This window comes from Micropterus dolomieu, linkage group LG02 (genome assembly GCF_021292245.1).
Source record: "Micropterus dolomieu isolate WLL.071019.BEF.003 ecotype Adirondacks linkage group LG02, ASM2129224v1, whole genome shotgun sequence".
In the NCBI taxonomy this organism is placed as follows: Eukaryota; Metazoa; Chordata; class Actinopteri; order Centrarchiformes; family Centrarchidae; genus Micropterus; species Micropterus dolomieu.
The window spans coordinates 33,029,790-33,052,973 of NC_060151.1; the positions used below are offsets into that span (position 1 = coordinate 33,029,790).

At 45.5% G+C, this 23,184-nt stretch overlaps 1 protein-coding gene across 1 annotated transcript; it reads left to right on the forward strand.

The window, feature by feature from the left end:
* The first annotated feature begins 7,993 nt into the window (after window positions 1-7,993).
* Window positions 7,994-17,853, forward strand: myl4 (myosin, light chain 4, alkali; atrial, embryonic). The gene is made up of 8 exons (XM_046029958.1): window positions 7,994-8,092; window positions 8,300-8,327; window positions 8,417-8,560; window positions 16,729-16,802; window positions 16,907-17,006; window positions 17,447-17,524; window positions 17,604-17,640; window positions 17,726-17,853. Exons 1-7 carry the CDS (start codon window positions 7,994-7,996, stop codon window positions 17,630-17,632), a joined length of 552 nt encoding a protein of 183 aa, XP_045885914.1. The 3' UTR covers window positions 17,633-17,640; window positions 17,726-17,853.
* The last annotated feature ends 5,331 nt before the right edge of the window (window positions 17,854-23,184 follow it).

The window sequence follows — 23,184 nt, forward strand, 5'->3', positions numbered from 1 at the left end:
CAATCATAATGTTAATGATTATAATAACAATAATAACAATAGGACTAGTAACAATAGTCGTTGCAGCAGAGGGTGTCGAGCAGGAACACGGGGGCAGCAGGTGACCCGCAACCACAGATCCAGACTCCACAGCTCCAGAGCCAGAAAACCTGCAGGAAGTGATAGGAGGAGAGAGGAGAGGGACGAGAAAGCACAAGACTACCGGAAAGGGGAGAAGTTGTGTTAGTAACATGCAATAATGGGATGAGGTTGCATACAGAGGGAGAGGAAGTAGAGGAGAGAGGAGCTCAGTGCATCATGGGAAATCCCCCGGCAGTCTAGGCCTATAGCAGCATAACTAAGGGATGGTTCAGGACTCACCTGAGCCAGCCCTAACTATAAGCTTTATCAAAGAGGAAAATGATGGATGTGTGTGTGTGTGTGTGTGTGTGTGTGTGTATATATATATGAAGTTTGTCCATCTGAATATCTGGAGTGAACCTTGAATATTTTGAATGAAAGTCTGAATATATGGAATGAAATGTGATGTCATGACCACGTTGGCAACATCTTGTGTTTTCGGGGTGAAGTGTGACACTGTGAGTGAATCAGCAAGAAATCCAGTGTCAGCTATTTGGAGCAATAAAGAGATTAGAAACACACTGGCGAATCCATGTACGAGCCAAAATACTGGAGAACATGTCCGGTACCGTTCTCCTGATTAAGAAATGTGTTCTCTTTCATCATGGAACCTCCCAGGCCAGGCAGGTCCTGTTTATCAGGCAAACTGAAATACGCCTTTAACCTCACAGGTGCCCCCCACATCAGCCCCCATCTACAATCTTTGTCTGTCCACCCAAAAAGGCTCCAGGACACAGGCAGCAACAGTAGAATACAATGCATTTGAATTGTTGTTTAAAGAGTAAGATCCTGTGTTTAACCAGAATATGGCTCTCTTCAAAGCCACCAAACAAAAAACAGTCATTTTAATGTTACAGCTGCCAGAAAATTGCGTGACACACACACACAGACACACACTCTTTACAGCAACGCTCAGCTGTGCTTTATGCTCATGTTGTGAACATTTGCATACACTTGTCAGCATTGTATTTTAGTATTATTGTATTTATTTGTATACTTTGTATACTACATTTTTTGATCTCCTTAATTTATATATATATATATATATATATATATATATAAATATATAAATAAAAGTCTTCCACGATGAAAGATAATAAATTATGGTTCCCAGGATTTTGGCTTGTACAAGCATTTGTAATCTCTTTGCTGCTCCAAAGAGCTGACATTAGACTTCTTGCTGATTTGCTCATAGTGCTACTAAATGTGTCCTGAATTGATGAAGATATCTGTTGTGATGTGGAAGAGAATCTGCGACCGGACAGACAGGCACACCAGCCTTACGGCTGTTTCCATGGTTCCATTTCTAATTTTATCAATTCTACCGTTGTGCTATGCGGTGCTGTAAAACACTCCTGTCTTTTTCTTTTCTCTATGACAATGACATGCTCTGTCAACTAATTACAGTTGAACAGTAAAAACCGTGATCCCTGTCCTGTTTCCTGCAATGTATAACTTTGTACTGGTGAAAGTGATCTATGCCGTACAGAAAAAGTGCAGCCTTGTGCATTTTCAATCATTGTCATCCAAACTTTAGCCGTTGTCTCCATCAGAAAATACTTTTAGAGTACACTGCTATACTGACAACATTTTGACCATCTAGTTCATGACACAAGGACTTGTCATTCTGATGCATTGACATGTTAACTGGCCTAAATATGTACTTTTGAGAGATAGACTTGGATTGTGAGCAGGTAAACCACTGAGTTGTGCTGTTTGTGAGACCCGTTTTGAGAAATGCACTTACTGTTTTGAAAATGTTAATGATGATTCGAGAAATGCACCAAAGTGAGTGAGAAAAACTGTAAATCTATTGATCACCAGATTCTCAAGATGTATTATGACTGAATTCGTAGTGGCTTTTGGTGTTTCTCATGTTGTCATGTGCTCTGTCTACCCAGAGCAAGAACTGGTTCTGATTGGTAACCTTACGGGATGGGAGTATTTGTTTTCACCAATACACAAAGCCAGCAAAGCAGCACTCTGCACCTCCCAAACAAACATGCACTTGAACTGGTCTGTTTTGGACACTGAATTGTTGGCCGTGTTTGTCATGCATGACACATGTCTAAAACCCTCCAGCGTGTTCTATGAAATCTAGACATAAAATGTCAGCTACTCAAACAGGAGCTCAATAAAAGGTCATTTAATTGGCTTACACTACTGTTCAACCAGAGGTTCATTCAAGACTACAGACCTGCTGTGGCAGCCCCCCCACACCTCACCTCTCTGGTGCACTACTGCGGCAGATATGGCATTCACTAAATTAAACAACTGCTCTCCTCTGCACCTGTAGTCATCCATCCGGACCTCTTTACAGTAGATGTAGATGCTTTGGACTCTGGGGTGGGGGTGGGGGGTTCAAAGATTGTCCCTTTAGGAACAACATTATGATCTGGGAAACTGAACTGTGGGCTGTGGAGTTTGAGCACCCATTTGGGGTCTGGACTGACCATAAAAACCTTTCTTACCTCCACCCCATCAAGAGGCTCAATGCTCATCAGGCCTGGGCTCTGCACCACGAGAAAAGGCTTAATAGCCAATGGTAACTTACATGTGATCAACCTCCTTTATCCGTCATGGTTGGTGATTTATTGTTTTATTGTAGAAAATACTTAATGGCTTATTTCAACAACCCGAAACATAAAACGGTGTTGAAACAGTATCAAATTACAAACTGTGTCTTATTAAAGTATCATAATGTGTGTCTGTGTTGCAGGATCTTGCTAAATGTGGTTGATGGATTTTATTGTTTGAGTTTGAGAATGTGCGCCGCTTTAAATGTTGCCGCAGCAAGGAATTGTGGGACGGCATTCTCTCCTTTCCTTTCGTAAAGGATGGTGCAGTGTACCCTATGCTAAAGGAGATATGAAAGGAAGCATTGAGGCACCTTTCCTTAGCTTTTAGAGAATTCGAACAGCTGTTATCACGGCTGCCACTGAAATACTTCCGGTTCACTTCACTCAGTCAGAACCTTCCTGAACAAAAAAGACTTTTCGAACCCAGCCGGTAAGTCAACCCAGGGTTTCCCAAACCAGCCGTGAGCTGGAAGCAGTTGGCAGCAGATGACCAATCACAGACATGAACAAGTCCACTGTCAGCGGAGCGTCATATTTTACAAACTGTAACACTACAGAAATACAACCTAGTCTAAGTAGCACGGCTGCAGCTGACACATGCTGGGGGCATCACGACGCACTCAAATAGTGGTTGAAAGACTGAATGTCAACATTTAGGTTGCTGAAAACTTACCTCATTACCTGCAGCCACATCGCAGGAGGTGACCTGCCTCTGTGATAGACTTTAAGATGTCTGCTGGTGGTTGCGACGTGAAGGATGCCATCCACAGACCAACGGGCCAATCAGGACCTGGAGACAGAACTGCTCAGGGTTTGGACTCAGCACCCATCCTCCTGGAGCAAACAGCTGCTGTGGGTGGAACATGCCCACAACTCCCTGACCAGCTCTGCCATAAGTATGACACATTCATGTTTCATGGCCCAGTTCCAGTCCACAAAGCTTGTTCACAACACCTATGCAGATTTGGATAGGGTTTAGGTTTAGGATTTAGATCCTGTTTGGTTGCTGTCTCTGTCCCCTTATCCTGATTCTGGTCTGTGTCTGCTCTGATTACCTCGTGTGTCACAGCTGTGGCTGATCACCCTGCCTGGTGTGTGCTTCAGTCTCAGTATTTTAGCCCTCAGTTCTGTTTCTTGCCATCGTTTGTCCAGTGCTCCCTGCCTGTCTTTGAATGTCCCCCAGTTTTGGATTATGCCTTTGGATTTTGAACCTACTTTTGTTTGGACGTCTGAACCCGTGTGAGCCTGTTCACGTTGTTCTTTTGTTTAAATAAATCACTAGTGTTGCATCTTGCTCGTTTGGGTCCTAACCTGCCTCTAAGCTCAGCTAATCCTGAACAAATGTTTGCCGATGTTTTAGGTAACCGAGTTGATCCTGCTGACAACAGGCTCCTTTTTTATGTTATGCATAGTTTATGAATCTTGGGTAGTGCGTAAAAGCATGGGATGGCTTCTCTGGGATACTAATGATTTTCTCCTTCTGTAGTATTTTCTTGAATCCGCTGATATTGATATGTATTATTCTGACTGAGTAGTGTGAGAAGCCTGGCATGGCAGTCTGCTGCATTTAGGGACACAGTGCATCTTCCTTTATCAGGAGATACAACGGTGATTTAAAAAAAATCTTTGCTCTGTGAAATCATGGCCTTCCTTTCCTGGATGGTGAGTTTGGAAAGGGCTGCCGACACCTTCAGCCTGAGCTGTTCTGCTTCTGTCCTCCTTCTTTATGGCTGATTCTTTTGCCGTGAGGAGGTCAGCTCTTCGCAGATTTTATATTTTGGAATTTCCGTGTCGTACTTTTCTGGCTTTTGGCGTGTTGAGATACTGTTCCAGTCATCTGTTCAGGACATGTGGGTGAAGACTGAAGTGAGTTTGAAGCTTGAAGTGAGCGCCACACGGTGGTGAGTTCCATCACTCACACATCACTGAGACCGGAGACCATACTGACTCAGTTTAAATGTCCATTACAGTCACTTCCTCACAGGCCAGTTCTTGATTTCACTGCAGCAAACTTCAGAACAAAAGTTCTCAGCTGACACAAGAACAAGAACAAGAGTCCGTAGATCAGCTCCTGTCGGACGCTGCCACCAGCTGGCGAAAGACAAGAAGTACAAAACAAAAACAAGAAGTGGAGGGTATGTTTTTCTGCTGAATGATCTTAAAATGTTTCTACAAGCACCTTCTTAGTATTTTTGCAATTTTTAGTTAATACATTTTTTTTGTCAACTGAAACTTTATCCCCTACAGCAACACCTTCCTTTCTCCATCACCTGGTTCTCATACCAGTCCCCTTACTGCAGTCCTGTACCTCATCATAAGTCCTCTGTCCTGTAATCCACCTGCTGCCTCCGTTTGTTTAAGCCTGTTTCGGACGTTGGATTCAGTAAAGGGTCACTAACACTGATCGGTGGGTCTGACTATCAGGACACACTGACTTTGGGCCTGAGGTCTTCACAGGCCAGATGCTAACATTCCTGTAGTTCAAAAGGTCAAACCGTTGACGTTCATTATTATGAAACCAAACTGCAAAGCTGAATGTGAACCATTTGTGTTTGTCATCTATCAGCTGAAACAATGAGTGGGTTAGCCACGCTGCTTTGATCAGCAGGAGAACCTGGATGTGTTTCACCAGTTTTTCAGATGTATTAAAGGCGTCGTGGCTAGGAACAGGTGTTGGGCCTCACATCCATGGCAACAGCCTCCGGGTCACTGAGGAGCCTGGCCATGCAGCTTGTCTACACAAAGAGGGTCGGAGAACAATGGAAAGCCCACACGGCCCCTGGCCAGTTAATTCACACCAACCTGTGAACTCTTAACTTTTAAAACCAAACCAAAGGTTTGTATTGGCTGAAGCTTTCAGGGGGCGGAGTAATCCCAGAAAGTAGAGCCATTTTGTCAACGGAGGTATTAAACCAAGGGGGTAAGACACAGTTGAAAAAGTGAAGCCGACCAAAACCCGCACGGATGGTTCCATGTAGGCCCAAAAATGACGTCAAAACCCTGTGACATCCCGTCGCACACGAGAGATGTAACCGTATTGCTTAGATTATAAACTTTCCGTCTATCTAAAACAACTATTCGGCGATCAGTGACGCTGCGTTGGTGTTTGGCAGGTGAGCCTCATAGGTGGGCTGATTAATCAGTGACGATCCTAGTCAGACAAACACACTGAAAAAAGAAACTTTTTGTTGGTGCAGCTATGCAGCTACCAGAATTACAGCGTTTCTGCCGTTGCTTTACGTCATCAAACCACGGTTATGCTGGCGATCATGCTCAGTAGACATTGGTGCCAACAGGAAGTAACCCTGTAGTAGTATTTTATTGGTCCAAAACTGGCTTCACTGCTCTCCATTCAAATCAGCGGGATGGTCCAGTAATATCCTATGTATAAAACTGAACACCTCCGAACCCTTGACACCATTCCCAGTTCTTCACGGGACTGTAAGGAGGTAAAACAAACCCTGTCTTTCCACATCTGCGTAAGCTGTGATAGGAGACTTTTCAGCGCTGAACTTTCTTTGTTCCTGAATACAGACTTCACTCACCGGACGAGCAACTCCGTTTTCTTTTTTCTACCTCTATTGTTTTTTCTTTGTGCTACCAACACAATTTTGGATCCCTAAAGAAACTGTTATACACAAGATAACGTTTCATGCCTGCAGAAGAAGACGGATAAACTCCGTGCTTAACTGAGAAGATCACCTCCGTGTTCTACCTTCTCAACCAAGGTCGATTTCACTGATTCCTGTTGCTGCCGCCTAAGAATCAGCTGTGCCGTTGAAACTACCGGCATCGTCAGAACCGTGGCGAGAGGAAATTTCCCAAAAGGACTGACGCATCGACTCGCTACCAAAGCGACACGTAACAGGCTTTAGTCAAAGTTCTATAACGTTTTTATTGTAACTTGTACAAGCTTCATGTGGTGAAGATCTGTTCCAAGGGATATTTTAAGACCGCCGTGTCTTGTTTATTGCTGTGTGTTTTCCGTTGTTTGTGTCCGGTACCACCCGCTGCGCCGTGACTGCTTTGTGGTACTGTATATTGTATATAGTTTCTCTGTGCCTTTCTCTCCTCCTGCTTACTAACCCCACATGCACACACCACTTGATCTCTGAAGCTAACTAGACCTGTGACCCACAGCAGGCTAGCATCAGAGCTCTCCAGTTTATTTTAGTTCAGGGAGAGTGATTTTCCGCCATTTTAATCCTGAAATCACATGGTTTGAACCACCATCTTGATTCCAAAATCAGCTAGCCTCGAGCCCGATTCTGAACTATATCTGCGACTACTCACGTGGTCGGATCCATCCCCCTCTCTCTCCCCCTCTCTCCCACTCACGCACACACACATGCTTGCTGGATTGTTGTATGTTTTTGTTGTATTGGCTTTATTTCATTTTGCTTAGAATAGTTAATAGTGATTTACTTGCTAAAGTTGTTGATCGTTGATTTATATCCTATTATAATTTTAAGAAGTCGTTGCCTGTGATTATTTGTGTATAATTTTGTAGTAAGAGTTGGTTGTCACGGCCAGTGTACGGACTCACCCCCCTCTGTTTGCCATCTGTAGGTGGACAAACCCTCTTTCAGCCTGATCATACTTGGCTCATATTTGGTTATTGGTCCCTGATTCCAGGGTGGTGCCCCGTATTTATTCATTATAATTAATCATTTTGAATATTAATAGTTTTTATTGATATTTGTAGAATATATTTGATATTCAGCTAATAAGCAAACCTGACCATGTGTTGAAAACCCCAACACAGGGGAGAAGGCCACTAACGTTAAATCAGGTAAGACACACAGGGACACACAGAGAGACAGGACAACTTGGAAATGAACTTTAACTTGTTAACAACAATCAGCTGTGAAATCTGTGACAGGTTCAGCTCAGCTGTTTCTACTTAAAGGAACATTTGAACCTGGAAGAGAACAGGCGATGGCTTTTCTAGTTAAGGCGGTCTCAGTAGAAAAGAGTTGATGGGTTTTCTATTTAGGGTGGCGTCAGGAGACAGCAGTAAATGTTTTTTATTTAAGGTGGTCTCAGTAGATGTGTGTTCTGTGTGGCTTCAGTGGAGGATTGTGGAATTTGTTTCAGATCTATTTACAGTTTGTCTCTCTGCAGCAGAAATCCTGAGAGGCTTCGTGCAACAGTTCATATCTGACCGTAAATGGACCTGCCGGACTATGAGTGTAGCAGGTATTTAAACGTCTCACTGAGGAAGCTCCTCTGCTTCCTTCACTCACCCTCTATGATCTGAATCTCCTCTCTTACTGTCCATCTGTCCGTCCATCATGCCGCCCAAGAAGACCGAGCAAAAGAAAGAAGCAGTTAAAATCTCTCCAGAACAAGAAGCGGCTAAAGATCCAGACTTCGACCCACTCAGCATCAAGGTCTGTCTGAACCAATCATTTTCATAGAAAATTAGAAGATGATAGTTTTTTTTGTTGTTTCCATTCAAATTGTAAAATACGAAGTTCAGAGGAGGCGTTTTTCAACATGAGGTCGTCTTGACTGAATCGTTGGCTTCATGTGAAGAGCTCCTTCCTCCTTCAGTGTGGGCTGATCTCAGCTCAGTGTTTTCTTTCTTACTCTGTCAGATTGAGTTCAGCGCTGCTCAGATTGAAGGTAAAACAGCAACACACACAGTTTGATTTTCAGAATGTAAATGAGAAGTGTTTCCAGACTGATGTCATCACTAATGTCATCACTGACAGAGTTTAAAGAAGCCTTCCAGCTGTTCGAGCAAAGTCCACAGAACCAGATCTTCTTCTCTCAGTGTGGAGACGTGATGAGAGCGCTCGGACAAAACCCAACCAATGCTGAAGTCCTCCGAGTGCTGGGACGCCCCAAGGCTGAGGGTACACGCAGGGACACAGAGAGAGAGGGACACACACAGAGAGACACACAGAGAGAGACAGGGACACATAGAAAGAGGGACACACAGAGAGACACAGGGACAAACAGAGAGAGGGACACAGAGAGAGAGAGACACAGAGAGGGACACACACAGGGACACACAAAGAGAGGGACACAGAGAGACACAGGGACACACAAAGAGAGGGACACAGAGAGACACAGGGACACACAGAGAGACACAGGGACACACAGAGACACACAGAGAGAGACAGGGACACATAGAAAGAGGGACACACAGAGAGACACAGGGACAAACAGAGAGAGGGACACAGAGAGAGAGAGACACAGAGAGGGACACACACAGGGACACACAAAGAGAGGGACACAGAGAGACACAGGGACACACAGAGAGACACAGGGACACACAGAGACACAGAGAGAGAGGGACACACAGAGAGTGACAGTGACACACAGAGAGGGACAGGGACACACAGAAAGAGGGAGACACAGGGACACAGAGAGAGAGAGGGACACACACAGGGACACACAGAAAGAGGGACACACAGAGAGGGACAGGGACACACAGAGAGGGACAGGGACACACAGAGAGGGACAGGGACACACAGAAAGAGGGACACACAGAGACACACACAGAGAGACACAGGGACACACAGAGAGAGGGACACACACAGGGACACACAGAGAGAGACACACAGAAGTGACAGGGACACACAGAAAGAGGGACACACAGAAAGGGAGACAGGGACACACAAAGAGGGACACACAGAGACACACACAGAGAGACACAGGGACACACAGAGACACACAGGGACACACAGAGACACAGAGAGAGAGGGACACACAGAGAGTGACAGTGACACACAGAGAGGGACAGGGACACACAGAAAGAGAGAGACACAGGGACACACAGAGAGAGGGACACACACAGGGACACACAGAGAGAGACACACAGAAGTGACAGGGACACACAGAAAGAGGGACACACAGAAAGGGAGACAGGGACACACAAAGAGGGACACACAGAGACACACACAGAGAGACACAGGGACACACAGAGAGAGGGACACACACAGGGACACACAGAGAGAGACACACAGAAGTGACAGGGACACACAGAAAGAGGGACACACAGAAAGGGAGACAGGGACACACAAAGAGGGACACACAGAGACACACACAGAGAGACACAGGGACACACAGAGAGAGGGACACACACAGGGACACACAGAGAGAGACACACAGAAGTGACAGGGACACACAGAAAGAGGGACACACAGAAAGGGAGACAGGGACACACAAAGAGGGACACACAGAGACACACACAGAGAGACACAGGGACACACAGAGAGAGGGACACACACAGGGACACACAGAGAGAGACACACAGAAGTGACAGGGACACACAGAAAGAGGGACACACAGAAAGGGAGACAGGGACACACAAAGAGGGACACACAGAGACACACACAGAGAGACACAGGGACACACAGAGAGAGGGACACACACAGGGACACACAGAGAGAGACACACAGAAGTGACAGGGACACACAGAAAGAGGGACACACAGAAAGGGAGACAGGGACACACAAAGAGGGACACACAGAGACACACACAGAGAGACACAGGGACACACAGAGAGAGGGACACACACAGGGACACACAGAGAGAGACACACAGAAGTGACAGGGACACACAGAAAGAGGGACACACAGAGAGGGACAGGGACACACAGAGAGAGGAACAGAGAGAGAGAGAGACACAGAGGGACACACACAGGGACACAGGAAGAGAGGGACACACAGAGACACACACAGAGAGACACAGGGACACACACAGAGAGAGAGGGACACACAGAAAGAGGGACACAGAGAGAGAGAGAGAGGGACACACACAGGGACACACAGAGAGAGGAACAGAGAGAGAGAGAGACACAGAGAGGGACACACACAGGGACACAGGAAGAGAGGGACACACAGAGACACACACAGAGAGACACAGGGACACAGAGAGAGAGAGAGGGACACACAGAAAGAGGGACACAGAGAGAGAGGGACACACACAGGGACACACAGAGAGAGGAACAGAGAGAGAGAGAGACACAGAGAGGGACACACACAGGGACACAGGAAGAGAGGGACACACAGAGACACACACAGAGAGACACAGGGACACAGAGAGAGAGAGAGGGACACACAGAAAGAGGGACACAGAGAGAGAGGGACACACACAGGGACACACAGAGAGAGGAACAGAGAGAGAGAGAGACACAGAGAGGGACACACACAGGGACACAGGAAGAGAGGGACACACAGAGACACACACAGAGAGACACAGGGACACAGAGAGAGAGAGAGGGACACACAGAAAGAGGGACACAGAGAGAGAGGGACACACACAGGGACACACAGAGAGAGGAACAGAGAGAGAGAGAGACACAGAGAGGGACACACACAGGGACACAGGAAGAGAGGGACACACAGAGACACACACAGAGAGACACAGGGACACAGAGAGAGAGAGAGGGACACACAGAAAGAGGGACACAGAGAGAGAGGGACACACACAGGGACACACAGAGAGAGGAACAGAGAGAGAGAGAGACACAGAGAGGGACACACACAGGGACACAGGAAGAGAGGGACACACAGAGACACACACAGAGAGACACAGGGACACAGAGAGAGAGAGAGGGACACACAGGGACACACAGAGAGAGGGACACACAGAGACACAGAGAGAGAGCAACACACTGACACACAGAGAGAGAGACACACACAGCTTCCTCTTCCTGCTCACATACACCGCCATCTTTGATTGGCCTAAAATAAAGTTCAGCAGCTGGCATTTATGTTTAGCAGTCTTACAGTAGTTGAACCCCAGAACAAACACTTGTGTGGAGAAAACCTCGCCTAACTTAGTGAAAAGTTTCCCCAGCAACAAAAACAATGGTGGCAGGCGCACACATTCGCAAGAACAATGAAACAGTTTCTTTAACAGGACAAAAAGGACAGACGTCGCTCGCACCGGGACTGATGACAGACAGAAACGCGTTGACCGCCACGATCTCGTGCAACACTCTCCACTGCAGGTCAGCCACTCTCTTCGTCAGAGGAGGTTTGTACAGACTCCTCCACGCAGGTCGGACACCGACCGCCAAACCCAGACGTCCACGCCACGGTGTGTCGACTCGACCGTGGAGTTTTCCCTTGTTCAAACACACCACCATCAGTTTTTATAAGGCGTTCCCTTTTGCCTCCTCCAAGTTTAAAATGCAGCATGGTACATCTAAAAAAATCCCATCATTGTTCTCCAGATTGGGACTGACACATAATCCAAGAAAGGAATCGTCCGATTGAGGTTTAATCAGTCCGACCGTATACTCCTCCAACCTGACGGATTCATGTCCTGACAGTTTTGTGTCCAGTGCTCCAGCAGTCTAGCGATGGTTCTGACCAACCTCACACCCAGAGCAGCTGCCAAAGCAGTGGCATCCTTCAGCCTTGGTCCAGTGGCATCCACCACATAACCCAGCGTGAGCACTCGTGCCCGGCAGAACCGCTCCGTCACGGCCGACCCGATGATCCAAACGTTCCCCGTGCACCACTGGCTCCTCCAGCAGCCAGTGTAAGGAGTCACCGAGCACCCGTCTCTCCTTGATCAACAGCTTCCACACTGTGAACACTCCACGATAAAAAGGAGGCAACGACTGGAAACTCTGCTTCCTTACATCCATCAGGAACAGTTTTAATCCACAGCGATGGAAGTTCTGCAGGGCCCAACGCGCCAGAGAGCCAAAGACCAAGTCTTTTGGGCCAAATAGCAGTCTCTGGATGAACTGCAGCCGGAAAGCAGCGTCCCTGCTGGCCAAGTGAACAACTCCTTGTCCTCCCTGGTCTTTGGGAAGAAACAAAACAGACTGGGGAATCCAGTGCAACTTATCCCAAAAACAAATTAACCAAAACAGATTGGATCTTAGAGAGTAAATCAGAAGGGGGATCCACACAAGACAGTTTCTGCCACAGAGAGGAGGACATCAGATTATTAATAAGTGTCCTCCCTCTATAGGACATGCTCGGTAAGAGCCACTTCCACTTCTTTAATTGCCCTTCAACCTTTTCCAGCATGTTATCCCAGTTCTTCGACATCACCCACTCCTCACCCAGAAACACACCCAAATACTTTAACCCTACTGTCTTCCAGGCTAGCCCTCCTGGCAGAACCAGGTTATACTGCAACACATTTCCCACCACCACAGCTTCACTTTTTCCCCAGTTAACTAGCAGGAAGATATGCAATGCAAAATACCCACACTGTCTACCAAAACATCGATATCCCTTTGTGTGTTTAAAACAACCATTACATCATCTGCATATGCTGACAGTTTAACAGCTGAATCACACCCAGGAAAACACACCCCAGAAAGTTCCTGTCTGAGTCTATTGAGCAGAGGCTCTATAGCGAGGGAATAAAGCATCCCGACAGAGAGCAACCCTGCTGTACCCCTCTCCGCACATTAAAAGGCACCCCCAAACCCCATTCACCTTTAATATGCTCGCAACATCACAGTACAGAACCTGGATCATAGCTATGAAACCTGGGCTGAAACCAAAAGCACAGAGTTTCTGCCACAAATATTGGTGTTCAACCTGGTCGAAAGCCTTCTCCTGGTCTATGGAAATAAGGCCAGTATTCAAACCCACTGAGCCAGAGACATCCAAGACGTGCCGAACTAGAGTAATGTTATCACTCATTAACCTGTCGGGTACACAGTAAGTCTGGTCGACATGAACCACTTCACTCATCACCTCCCGAAGCTGCGAGGCGAGGGCCTTGAAGAGGATTTTATAGTCTCCACACAGCAGAGACACCGGCCTCCAGTTCTTTAAATCCAGCAGATCTCCTTTCTTCGGCAGCAAAGTTCAACGGCAGAAACCCTCTGCTCAGACTGTCCTGAAACACCTCCAGCAGATCTTCACCAACCACAGGCCAGAAGGTTTTATAAAAGTCCACAGGGAGCCCGTCGATGCCTGGAGCCTTACCGTTTCCGAGACTCATCAGAGCAACATACAACTCATTCAAAGACAGAGCATCGTCCAGCACAGTATTGTTATCTGCCCCCACCTGAGGAAGCCCGGCATAGAAAGAAGCAGCGGACTCTGCATCTTCCACAAACTCCTCTCTGAACAGTTCTTTGTAGAACGAGGTGGCGTACCTCCTGATCTCAGGGGTTCCTGTGATCGTAGCACCTTCTTCAGAGCGCAGAGAGTGGAGGATCTTTCTTTGACCGTTTTTGCGCTCTAAACCAAAGAAAAACTGTGATGGTGCATCCATCAGGGAAGCATTCATGAAGCGTGAGTGGACAAGAGCTCCCTGCGCTGTGATGCCCCACAGGTCGGCAGCCTTTTTGACTTTAAGAGCTTCAACATGGCCTTAATTTCCTGTGGAATCCACCAACGTCTTTAATTCCTAATTCCACTACGTCAATCTCTAGGTCCGGAAGACCCCTTGTAATGTGCTTGGTGACATTGCGAGTATATTGCTGACAAAAAAGCTTCACCTGAATATCTCACCACTGCTGCAACGATGGGAAACTGGACTTAGTGCTCCTGTGAATACCCCACACACACTCAAATGCCTATTTAAAAGAGTTATCATTTACAAGTCCAGTATTGAAGTGTCAATATGCGCTGTGCAATTTTACATTCTCAATATACAGTGCACTGGACAAGACAATGGTCAAAAAAACCTACAGGAGAGATGAGACACTGTTTAAAAATGCCAAAATGGTGTTTAAAACAACAAAAGCGATGGCCAAAGACAGCAAGTTATCTCTGGAATGACTGGACTGGACTCTGGAGTTTGCTGCCTGTCGTCCAAGTGAAAACCTCACCACACATCCATCAGCTCATAACTCTCCATCAGACGCCGGAGCTTGGCTGATGAAGCAGGATGAGGCTCTAGGTGATTTCGATCCAGTTTGGCATTTTCAGTGCAGTTAAAATCACCGCCCAGCCAAAAAAAATCCTCTGTACAGTCATGAAGCACATCACTCAAAACATCTAAAAACCTCATACTGTCACCGGCCAGAACTGGAGCATAAACATTTACAAAGATCAGTTTAGTGTGTTCATACTGAACCTTTTATCTTTAAAATATGCCCACTCATTATCTCCTCCACTTCAAAAGAGCAGAGACGAAACCCCTTTGAGAAGAGCACCCCCACCCCCCCACTGTTAGAGGCTTCATGGCTGAGGATAACTTCTCCAGGCCACTGCTTCTTCCACTCACTCTCCTACACCACATCACTATTAGTCTCCTGCACAAACATCACATCCAGGTTCTTTAACTCCATGAGTCTAAAGAGAGAAGCTGTTTTTATGTTGCTCCTCGCACGTTAATATTTAAAGAACCAATTTTTAAATCAGCCATAAAGGAGGGAAAAACTGACAGAATAACAAATACAACCTCAATCACGTGAAGAAACATGGTGGACTCAGTCATCATCTATGAGCTGAGCTTTGACTCTCGTCACTATTTTCTTAAGATGGAAAACCTCCTGGTCAGTGAAGCCTCGCTGTCTTTCCTCAGACATGCTACAGACCTCACAAACCCTCTGAGGTCAGAGAAGAACTGCTCCGTCTTCACGGCCCTGAGGCCCTTTTTCACCACTTCAACCTGGGATGCAGTCCACTCACATTCCTCCTCATCCTCCTCCTCATCAGAAAAATCCTCTGGCATTTCTTAGCCTTAGCATTACTCTGTTTTTTATTAGCACTATTTTTCCTTTTGCTGGTCCTCTTAGTCGGAACCAGCTCGTCAGCCATACTGTCAACCAGAACATCATCAGCCGCCTTGTTAATGTTCTCACTGCAACTAGCTTTACTGGCCTTACCTTCCCTTTTCTCTAACTGTACACTATCAGCTTCCTCATTGGCCTGAGTGTTTTTGCCATCATCAGTTTTATCTGCACTATTATTCTGTACAACAGAACTCTCCGTTACCTGCGGATCTGCCTCTGTCACCTGTGCGGAGTCTGCAGACGCACCCAGTGAGTCTGATTCAGCTGCAGGAGACACAACAACAGAGTCCACGCCACCCTGAAGCGGCACCGCGGCCCGATCCGCTGAACCATTCAGCCCTGCAGGTTCGGAGGCCAGCTCGGGCCCGCGTGGAACCGAACCGGTTCGTTTCTCTCCGGCGGGACAGACTAAATGACCCTCATCCCCGCACCCGAAACACTTCATGGTGTCAGATGTCGCAAAGACAACATAATTAAAGCCTTCAACTTTAAAACTGAACGTCAGATTTAAATCAGCGTCGTTATCCTTCAGGATCATAACTTGTCTCCTTTGACACACGACGTGCTTCAGCTTCAGTGACTTACAGCCCAGCAGAACCATTTTAACAGGAGAAATCAGCTGGCCGTAACGTAACAGCTCTTTAACTAGATCCTCAGATTTAATGAACGGAGGTGCGTTAGAAATAGTGATCCTTTTAGCGGGACTCACCAGTTGGCAGACCGGGGTGAAAGTGTGACAGATATTTATCCCTTTCTCTACCACGGTCTGAACTTTCGCCACATCATCCAAAAAAATCACTACAGCGCTGTTCATACGGGGGGCAGACATCACACTGTGAAAGCCTACAACCTCCCTGACAGCATAGCTGGCCTCCTCCACTGAACAGCAGACATGCAGGGAAACCCTCACCGCATGTCGGCGAGTTAGCTTCTCCAGCACCGCATGGCTGCCAACCACGGGCATGATGCCCAGCTGACAAACCCTCTACCCGAACACACCAACAACAAACAACAACTACCAACTACACAACATAAAACAATACCAAACAAAGATAGAAACTCACACGCTCTGTAGAATCACTCTGCACTCACACTCATGCATCCACTCAGAGAGGGAGAGAGAGAGAGACACAGAGAAGGACACAGAGAGAGAGAGACACAGGGACACAGAGACACAGAGAGGGACAAAGAGAGAGAGACACAGAGAGACACATGGACACACAGAAGTTACAGGTTTGGTTTAAGTTTTACGACTGTTGAACAGAAAAAAACTTTAAAACCTTTTCCGTATTTAGAAAGTTTGAGACGTTCCCCATGTTTCCTCTTCTTCTTCTTGTCTATTTTGGACAGACATGGGAAGTAAAATGGTGGACTTTGAGACCTTCCTGCCGATGCTGCAACATGTGGCTCAGTCCAAAGACAAAGTAAGATGAAGGGTTTCAGCTCAAGAGAGATAATTTATTGGTAAAAATATGTACTACTCACTCCGGGTGTGTGTTCATGTCTTAATGTGTGTGTGTGTTAACAGGGAACCTACGAGGACTTTGTGGAAGGCCTCAGAGTTTTCGATAAAGAAGGAAATGGGATGGTGATGGGTGCAGAGCTGAGACATGTTCTGGTCACTCTGGGTATGACGATCATAAAATGTGTTTTCCAAGAAACCATGCAAATGATTTTAAATGAAAGTGACACACTTAAAACATTTAAGTCACAACATCAAGTAAAACATTTTAACCCTCCAACATTAAACAAACCAAAGTTACTCAACGTTCATGTAAATATATGAGACCCGAGTCGGTGCAGACATGAGAGAATGTGTCACATCTTAGTCATTCAGTTCTTCTGCTTTTAGCAAGTATCTCAGAACACTGGTTAGTGAAAGTAGCTTCTATGTGACGCCTGTTATTCACATTGGTACACTCTGCTTTTTATCTGAAAAAGTGGTTGTTGATATTTGTTGTGTAAATTTGATCCTATAATCTGAGATTTTACCCTTCTGTAATTTATTACCCACACTGAGCATGCTCAGACTCTGTGACAACCTGTTGTGCATGTTCTGTGTAATCAGGAGAGAGGATGACTGAAGGAGAAGTGGACAAGGTGTTGGCAGGACAGGAAGATGCTAACGGATGTATTAACTATGAAGGTAACACACACATTAATGAATAGAAAACACAGAGCAGTGACATGATACCTGAAGGAAACTCTGTGCATCTCTCTTTCAGCTTTTGTCAAGCACATCATGGCTGGCTGAAACAACATGTGAGTGTGTTCTTTACTTTGTTTTAAAAGTAGAATCAATAGAATCTGGTTTCTGCAGTACAAAACTAGTCTGTCTGTGTTTTAGGTTGGGCTCTGTGTTCAGGAAGAAGTTCCTGCTCGGTTTTCCACCTGTCGTCAGTCTTCCATCTAAGATTCCTGATTTGGCAGTGAACACTTTCAGTATTTCAATTAAACATTGAGACATGTGTTTAACTTCCAGTGTTTCAGCTGTGGTTCTTGTCAGTCAAGTTCAATTCAGTTCAGTTAAATTGTATTTATGTAGCGCCAAATCACAACAACAGTTATCTCAAAGCGCTTTTCATAAAAGAGCAGGTCTAGACCGTACTCTATGATGTTATTTACAGAAGCCCAACAATTCCCACCAAGAGCAGCACTAGGCGACAGAGGCAAGGAAAATCTTCCTTTAAGAGGCAGAAACCTCAAGCAGAACCATGGCTCAGGGTGGGCGTCCATCTGCCTCGACCGTTTGGGGGTGAAGGGGAGGGAGAGAGAGAGAGGGAGGCAGCCTACACAATATCCACACAGGGGTACAGACAGTAAAGGTGATGTTGCTATAGACTAAATGAAAAATGGTACAGATATTTACAGTAGTGTTAATGATAATAATCGTAATGTTAATGATTAAAATAACAATAACAATAGGACTAGTAACAATAGTCGTTGCAGCAGAGGGGGTCGAGCAGGAACACGGGGGCAGCAGGTGACCACAACCACAGATCCAGACTCCACAGCTCCAGAGCCAGAAACACCTGCAGGAAGTGATAGGAGGAGAGAGGAGAGGGACGAGAAAGCACAAGACTACCGGAAAGGGGAGAAGTTGTGTTAGTAACATGCATGAATGGGATGAGGTTGCATACAGAAGGAGAGAAAGTAGAGGAGAGAGGAGCTCAGTGCATCATAGCAAATCCACCGGCAGTCTAGGCCTATAGCAGCATAATTAAGGGATGATTCAGGATTCACCTGAGCTAGCCCTAACTATAAGCTTTATCAAAGAGGAAAGTCTTAAACCTGCTCTTAAATGTGGAGATGGTGTCTGCCTCCTGCACCCAAACTGGAGCTTGATAGCTGAATCCTCTGGCTCCCAGTCTACTTTTGGAGACTCTAGGAACCACAGGTGCATTCTGGGAGCGCAGTGCTCTGGTGGGGTAATAAGGTACTAAGAGCTCTTTAAGATAAGATGGTGCCTGACCATGAAGAGCTTTGTAGATGAGAAGAAGGATTTTAAATTCTATTCTGGATTTTACAGGAAGCCAATGCAGAGAAGCTAAAACAGGAGAAATGTGATCTGTTTTCCTGGTTCCTGTCAGAACACGTGCTGCAGCATTCTGGATCAGCTGAAGAGTCTAAATGGACTTTTTCGAGCAGCCCGATAATAAGGAATTGCAGTAATCCAGCCTAGAAGTAACAAATGCATGGACTAATTTTTCTGCATCATTTTTAGACAGGATGTTCCTGATTTTCGCAATATTACGTAGGTGAAAAAAGATGGTCCTTGAAATTTGCTTAATGTGAGACTTAAACGACATGTCCTGATCAAAGATAACTCCAAGATTCCTCACAGTGGTGCTGGAGGCCAGGGCGATGCCATCAAGGGAAACTATATCTTTAGATAATGTGTCACGGAGGTGCTTGGGCCGCAGAACAATATCTGAGTTTAACATTAGAAAATTACAGGTCATCCAGGTTTTAACATCCTGAAGGAACATTTGAAGTTTAGCTATCTGCTATCAGTTTTATCTGGCTTGATTGATAGATATAACTGAGTATCATCTGCATAACAATGAAAGTTTATGGAATATTTCCTGATAATATTGCCTAAAAGAAGCATATATAAAGTGAACAGGATTGGTCCGAGGACAGATCCTTGTGGAACTCCATGACTAACTTTGGCGTACATGGAGGACTCAAGTACAAACTGAGGACTCATGTACAAACTGAAATCGATCTGATAAATAGAACTTAAACCAGCTTAGAGCGGTTCTTTTAATGCCAATGAAATGTTCCAGTCTCTGCAATAGGATCTGATGGTCAATGGTATCAAATGCAGCACTAAGATCTTATAAAACCAGAACAGAGACAAGTCCTTTGTCTGATGCAATAAGGAGGTCGTTAGTAATTTTCACCAGTGCTGTCTCTGTGCTATGATGAGCTCTAAATCCTGACTGAAAATCCTCAAATAAACTATTGCTCTGTAGAAAGTCACACAGCTGTTTAGCAACTGCTTTCTCCAGAACCTTAGAGAGAAATGGAAGGTTAGATATAGGTCTATAGTTGGCTAAAACATCTGGATCAAGTTTGGGCTTTTTCAGAAGAGGTTTAATTACAGCTACTTTAAAGTACTGTGGTACATAGCCTGTTGATAAAGATAGAATGATCATATCTAGAATAGAGGTGCTGACTAAGGGTAAAACTTCTTAAAGCAGCCTGGTCGGGATGGGGTCTAAGAGGCAGGTTGATGGTTTAGAGGAAGAAATTATTGAAGTTAGTTGGTAAAGATTGAGGGAAGCAAATCAGTCTAACCATATTTCTGGTTTTACAGCTGTTTCTAAGGTTCCTGAGTTTAGAGATAAGTCGGTGCCAATTTTGTCTCTAAAAGTTAGAATTTTATCATTAAAGAAGCTCATGAAGTCGTAACTACTGAGAGCTATGGGAATACTTGGCTCAATAGAGCTGTGACTCTCTGTCAGCCTGGCTACAGTGCTGAAAAGAAACCTGGGGTTGTTCCTATCTTCATCTATAAATGACGAGTAGTACGCTGCTCTGGCATTACGGAGGGCCTTCCTATAAGTTTTAAGACTATCTTGCCTAATTAAATGAGAATTTTCCAGTTTGGTGGAATGCCAATTCTTCTCAAGTTTCCACGATATTTGCTTTAATTTGCGAGTTTCAGTATTATACCATGGAGCTAACGTCTTTGTTTTAGTATTTTCTTTTTTAAAGGGGCTACAGAGTCGACATACTCTTAAATGTGGAGATGGTGTCTGCCTCCTGAACCCAAACTTGAGCTTGATAGCTGAACGCTCTGGCTCCTAGTCTACTTTTGGAGTCTCTAGGAACCACAAGTAACCCTGCATCCTGCAGTCGAGATAGTAACATATTTTCTTTTTTAGAGGGGCTACAGAGTCGTGTGTCATTCGCAGCGAGATGATTGAATTGTAACTATCAAGTACAATATGTTTTAAACATGAGTAGCTAACCTTAGCCTAGCTCATCATATCTGAGTGCACAAATGCACTGCCAGTCAAGCTTCATGACAAGATTAACGTTAGCTACCTGTTATACATGTCATTCAAAAAAACGGAGACAGCGATAGACTCCGTGACCTTGCCAACAGTAAATATAAATAATCATTAAATAATGCCATACTACATTTAAAAAGCATTTCTATTGAAATGAGCAACACAACGTCAACTTACCTCTATCTAGCCTGTACACGCTACAGCTCCGTCTCGAGAAAGTGGACGGAGCCGTCAGAGCGAGGGGATTGTGGGCGTGGCCATGCGTTCGATGCAAACCCATGATTGATCAGTCAAACCACCAATAGAATCTCTTATTTAGACCTTTTTTGACTCGCAATACTTTTCAACTTGCAAAACTCTCTCACTAGCAAAACGGTTGAACCTGCAAAACATTCTGACTCGCAAGGAAAACTTTTTAACTTGCAATCAATAAGGACAAATTAGCAATTAAAACTTTTTATGACACAAAAAAAGGCCTGTTAATTTTTAATTACAAACTTAATTTTTGATGCTCTCAAAACATTTTTTTTTTGCTTGCACTAAAAAGACACAAAAATACCTTCATAGCAGACACTGTCACTATAGGGTTTTCACTAAGTAACTCCTGGAAATGAGAGCTGCTCCTTCCCAAGTGGGATGGTGCCGTCTCTCCGGATCAGACCAGGTCTTCCCCAGAAAGTCTGCCAATGATCAACAAAGCCCACATCGTTTGCTGGACAACACCTCAACAACCAGTGGCGGAATGACAACATGCGGCTATACATGTCATCACTGGTCAGATTTGGCAGGGGTCCAGAGAAAACTACGGTGTCCGACATTGTTTTTGCGTATGTACACACCGACTCAACATCAATCTTGGTGACCTCCGATTGGCGTAACCGGGAGTCATTACCGCCGACGTGAATAACAATCATACTGTATTTACGTTTATCCTTAGCCAGCAGTTTCAAATAAGACAATGTCACAAATGTCACCCGCTCTGGCCCCAGGGATGCACTTAACAATGGCTGCTGGCTTCGCTAACTTCACGTTTCTCAAAATGGAGCTGCCAATGATCAGAGTTGGTTTCTCAGTGGGTGTGTCGCTGAGTGGGGAAAATCTGTTAGAAACGTGAACAGGTTGATGATGCCCCGTGGACTTTGAATGCTTACGACTATTCCTCCTTCGGACAGTCACCAGCCCCCCCCTCCTTCCTGGCTGCACAGGAGATGCCGGGGGACGGCTACCACAGGCTAACTCACACCGTTCCGCACCAACTACCGGGGACTGGCTAGCTACAGTAGCTAAAGACTGATCTACCAAGGTGCGGAGCTGGACTTCTAAATCACTGAGCCTCGCCTCCATGTCTACAAATAAACTACACTTATTACAAGTCAGGTTTAAGACGGCGCTGCCGACAGGTAGCTACAGGCGCATGCGCAGATGAAATTAATGTCACAAAACACCAAGGACATTTAACAAGTAAACATGATTAAACACATAAATGCACAAAATTTTGAACAATGTTTTGTCTCTCGTCATTTTACAATCATGTATATGTGAATGAAAAAATGTACAATGTGTAGTACCTAATGTTTATATATACACTGTTAAATAAAGGGTACACTTAAACAACACAATGTAACTCCGAGTCAATCACACTTCTGTGAAATCAAACTGTCCACTTAGGAGGCAACACTGATTGACAATTAATTTCACACGCTGTTGTACAAATGGAATAGACAACAGGTGGAAATTATAGGCAATTAGCAAGACACCCCCAATAAAGGAGTGGTTCTGCAGGTGGTGATCACAGACCACTTCTCAGTTCCTATGCTTCCTGGCTGATGTTTTGGTCACTTTTGAATGCTGGAAGGTTTGCTGTGTCTGTCAGCATAGTGTCCAGAGCATGGAGGCGCTACCAGGAGACAGGCCAGTACATCAGGAGACGTGCAGGAGGCCGTAGGAGGGCAACAACCCAGCAGCAGGACCGCTACCTCCACCTTTGTGCAAGGAGGAGCAGGAGGAGCACTGCCAGAGCCCTGCAAAATGACCTCCAGCAGGCCACAAATGTGCATGTGTCTGCTCAAACGGTCAGAAACAGACTCTATGAGGGTGGTATGAGGGCCCGACGTCCGACGGGGGTTGTGCTTACAGCCCAACACTGTGCAGGACGTTTGGCATTTGCCAGAGAACACCAAGATTGGCATATTCGCCACTGGCGCCCTGTGCTCTTCACAGATGAAAGCAGGTTCACACTGAGCACATGAGACAGACGTGACAGAGTCTGGAGACGCCGTGGAGA

Bases quoted from the DNA above. Each gene is read 5' to 3' on its own strand.
- myl4 (XM_046029958.1), top strand. From the start codon at position 7,994: ATGCCGCCCAAGAAGACCGAGCAAAAGAAAGAAGCAGTTAAAATCTCT. The intron at 8,561-16,728 runs GTACACGCAGGG...TATTTTGGACAG, and splicing joins GGGACGCCCCAAGGCTGAGG to ACATGGGAAGTAAAATGGTG. The intron at 16,803-16,906 runs GTAAGATGAAGG...GTGTGTTAACAG, and splicing joins TGGCTCAGTCCAAAGACAAA to GGAACCTACGAGGACTTTGT.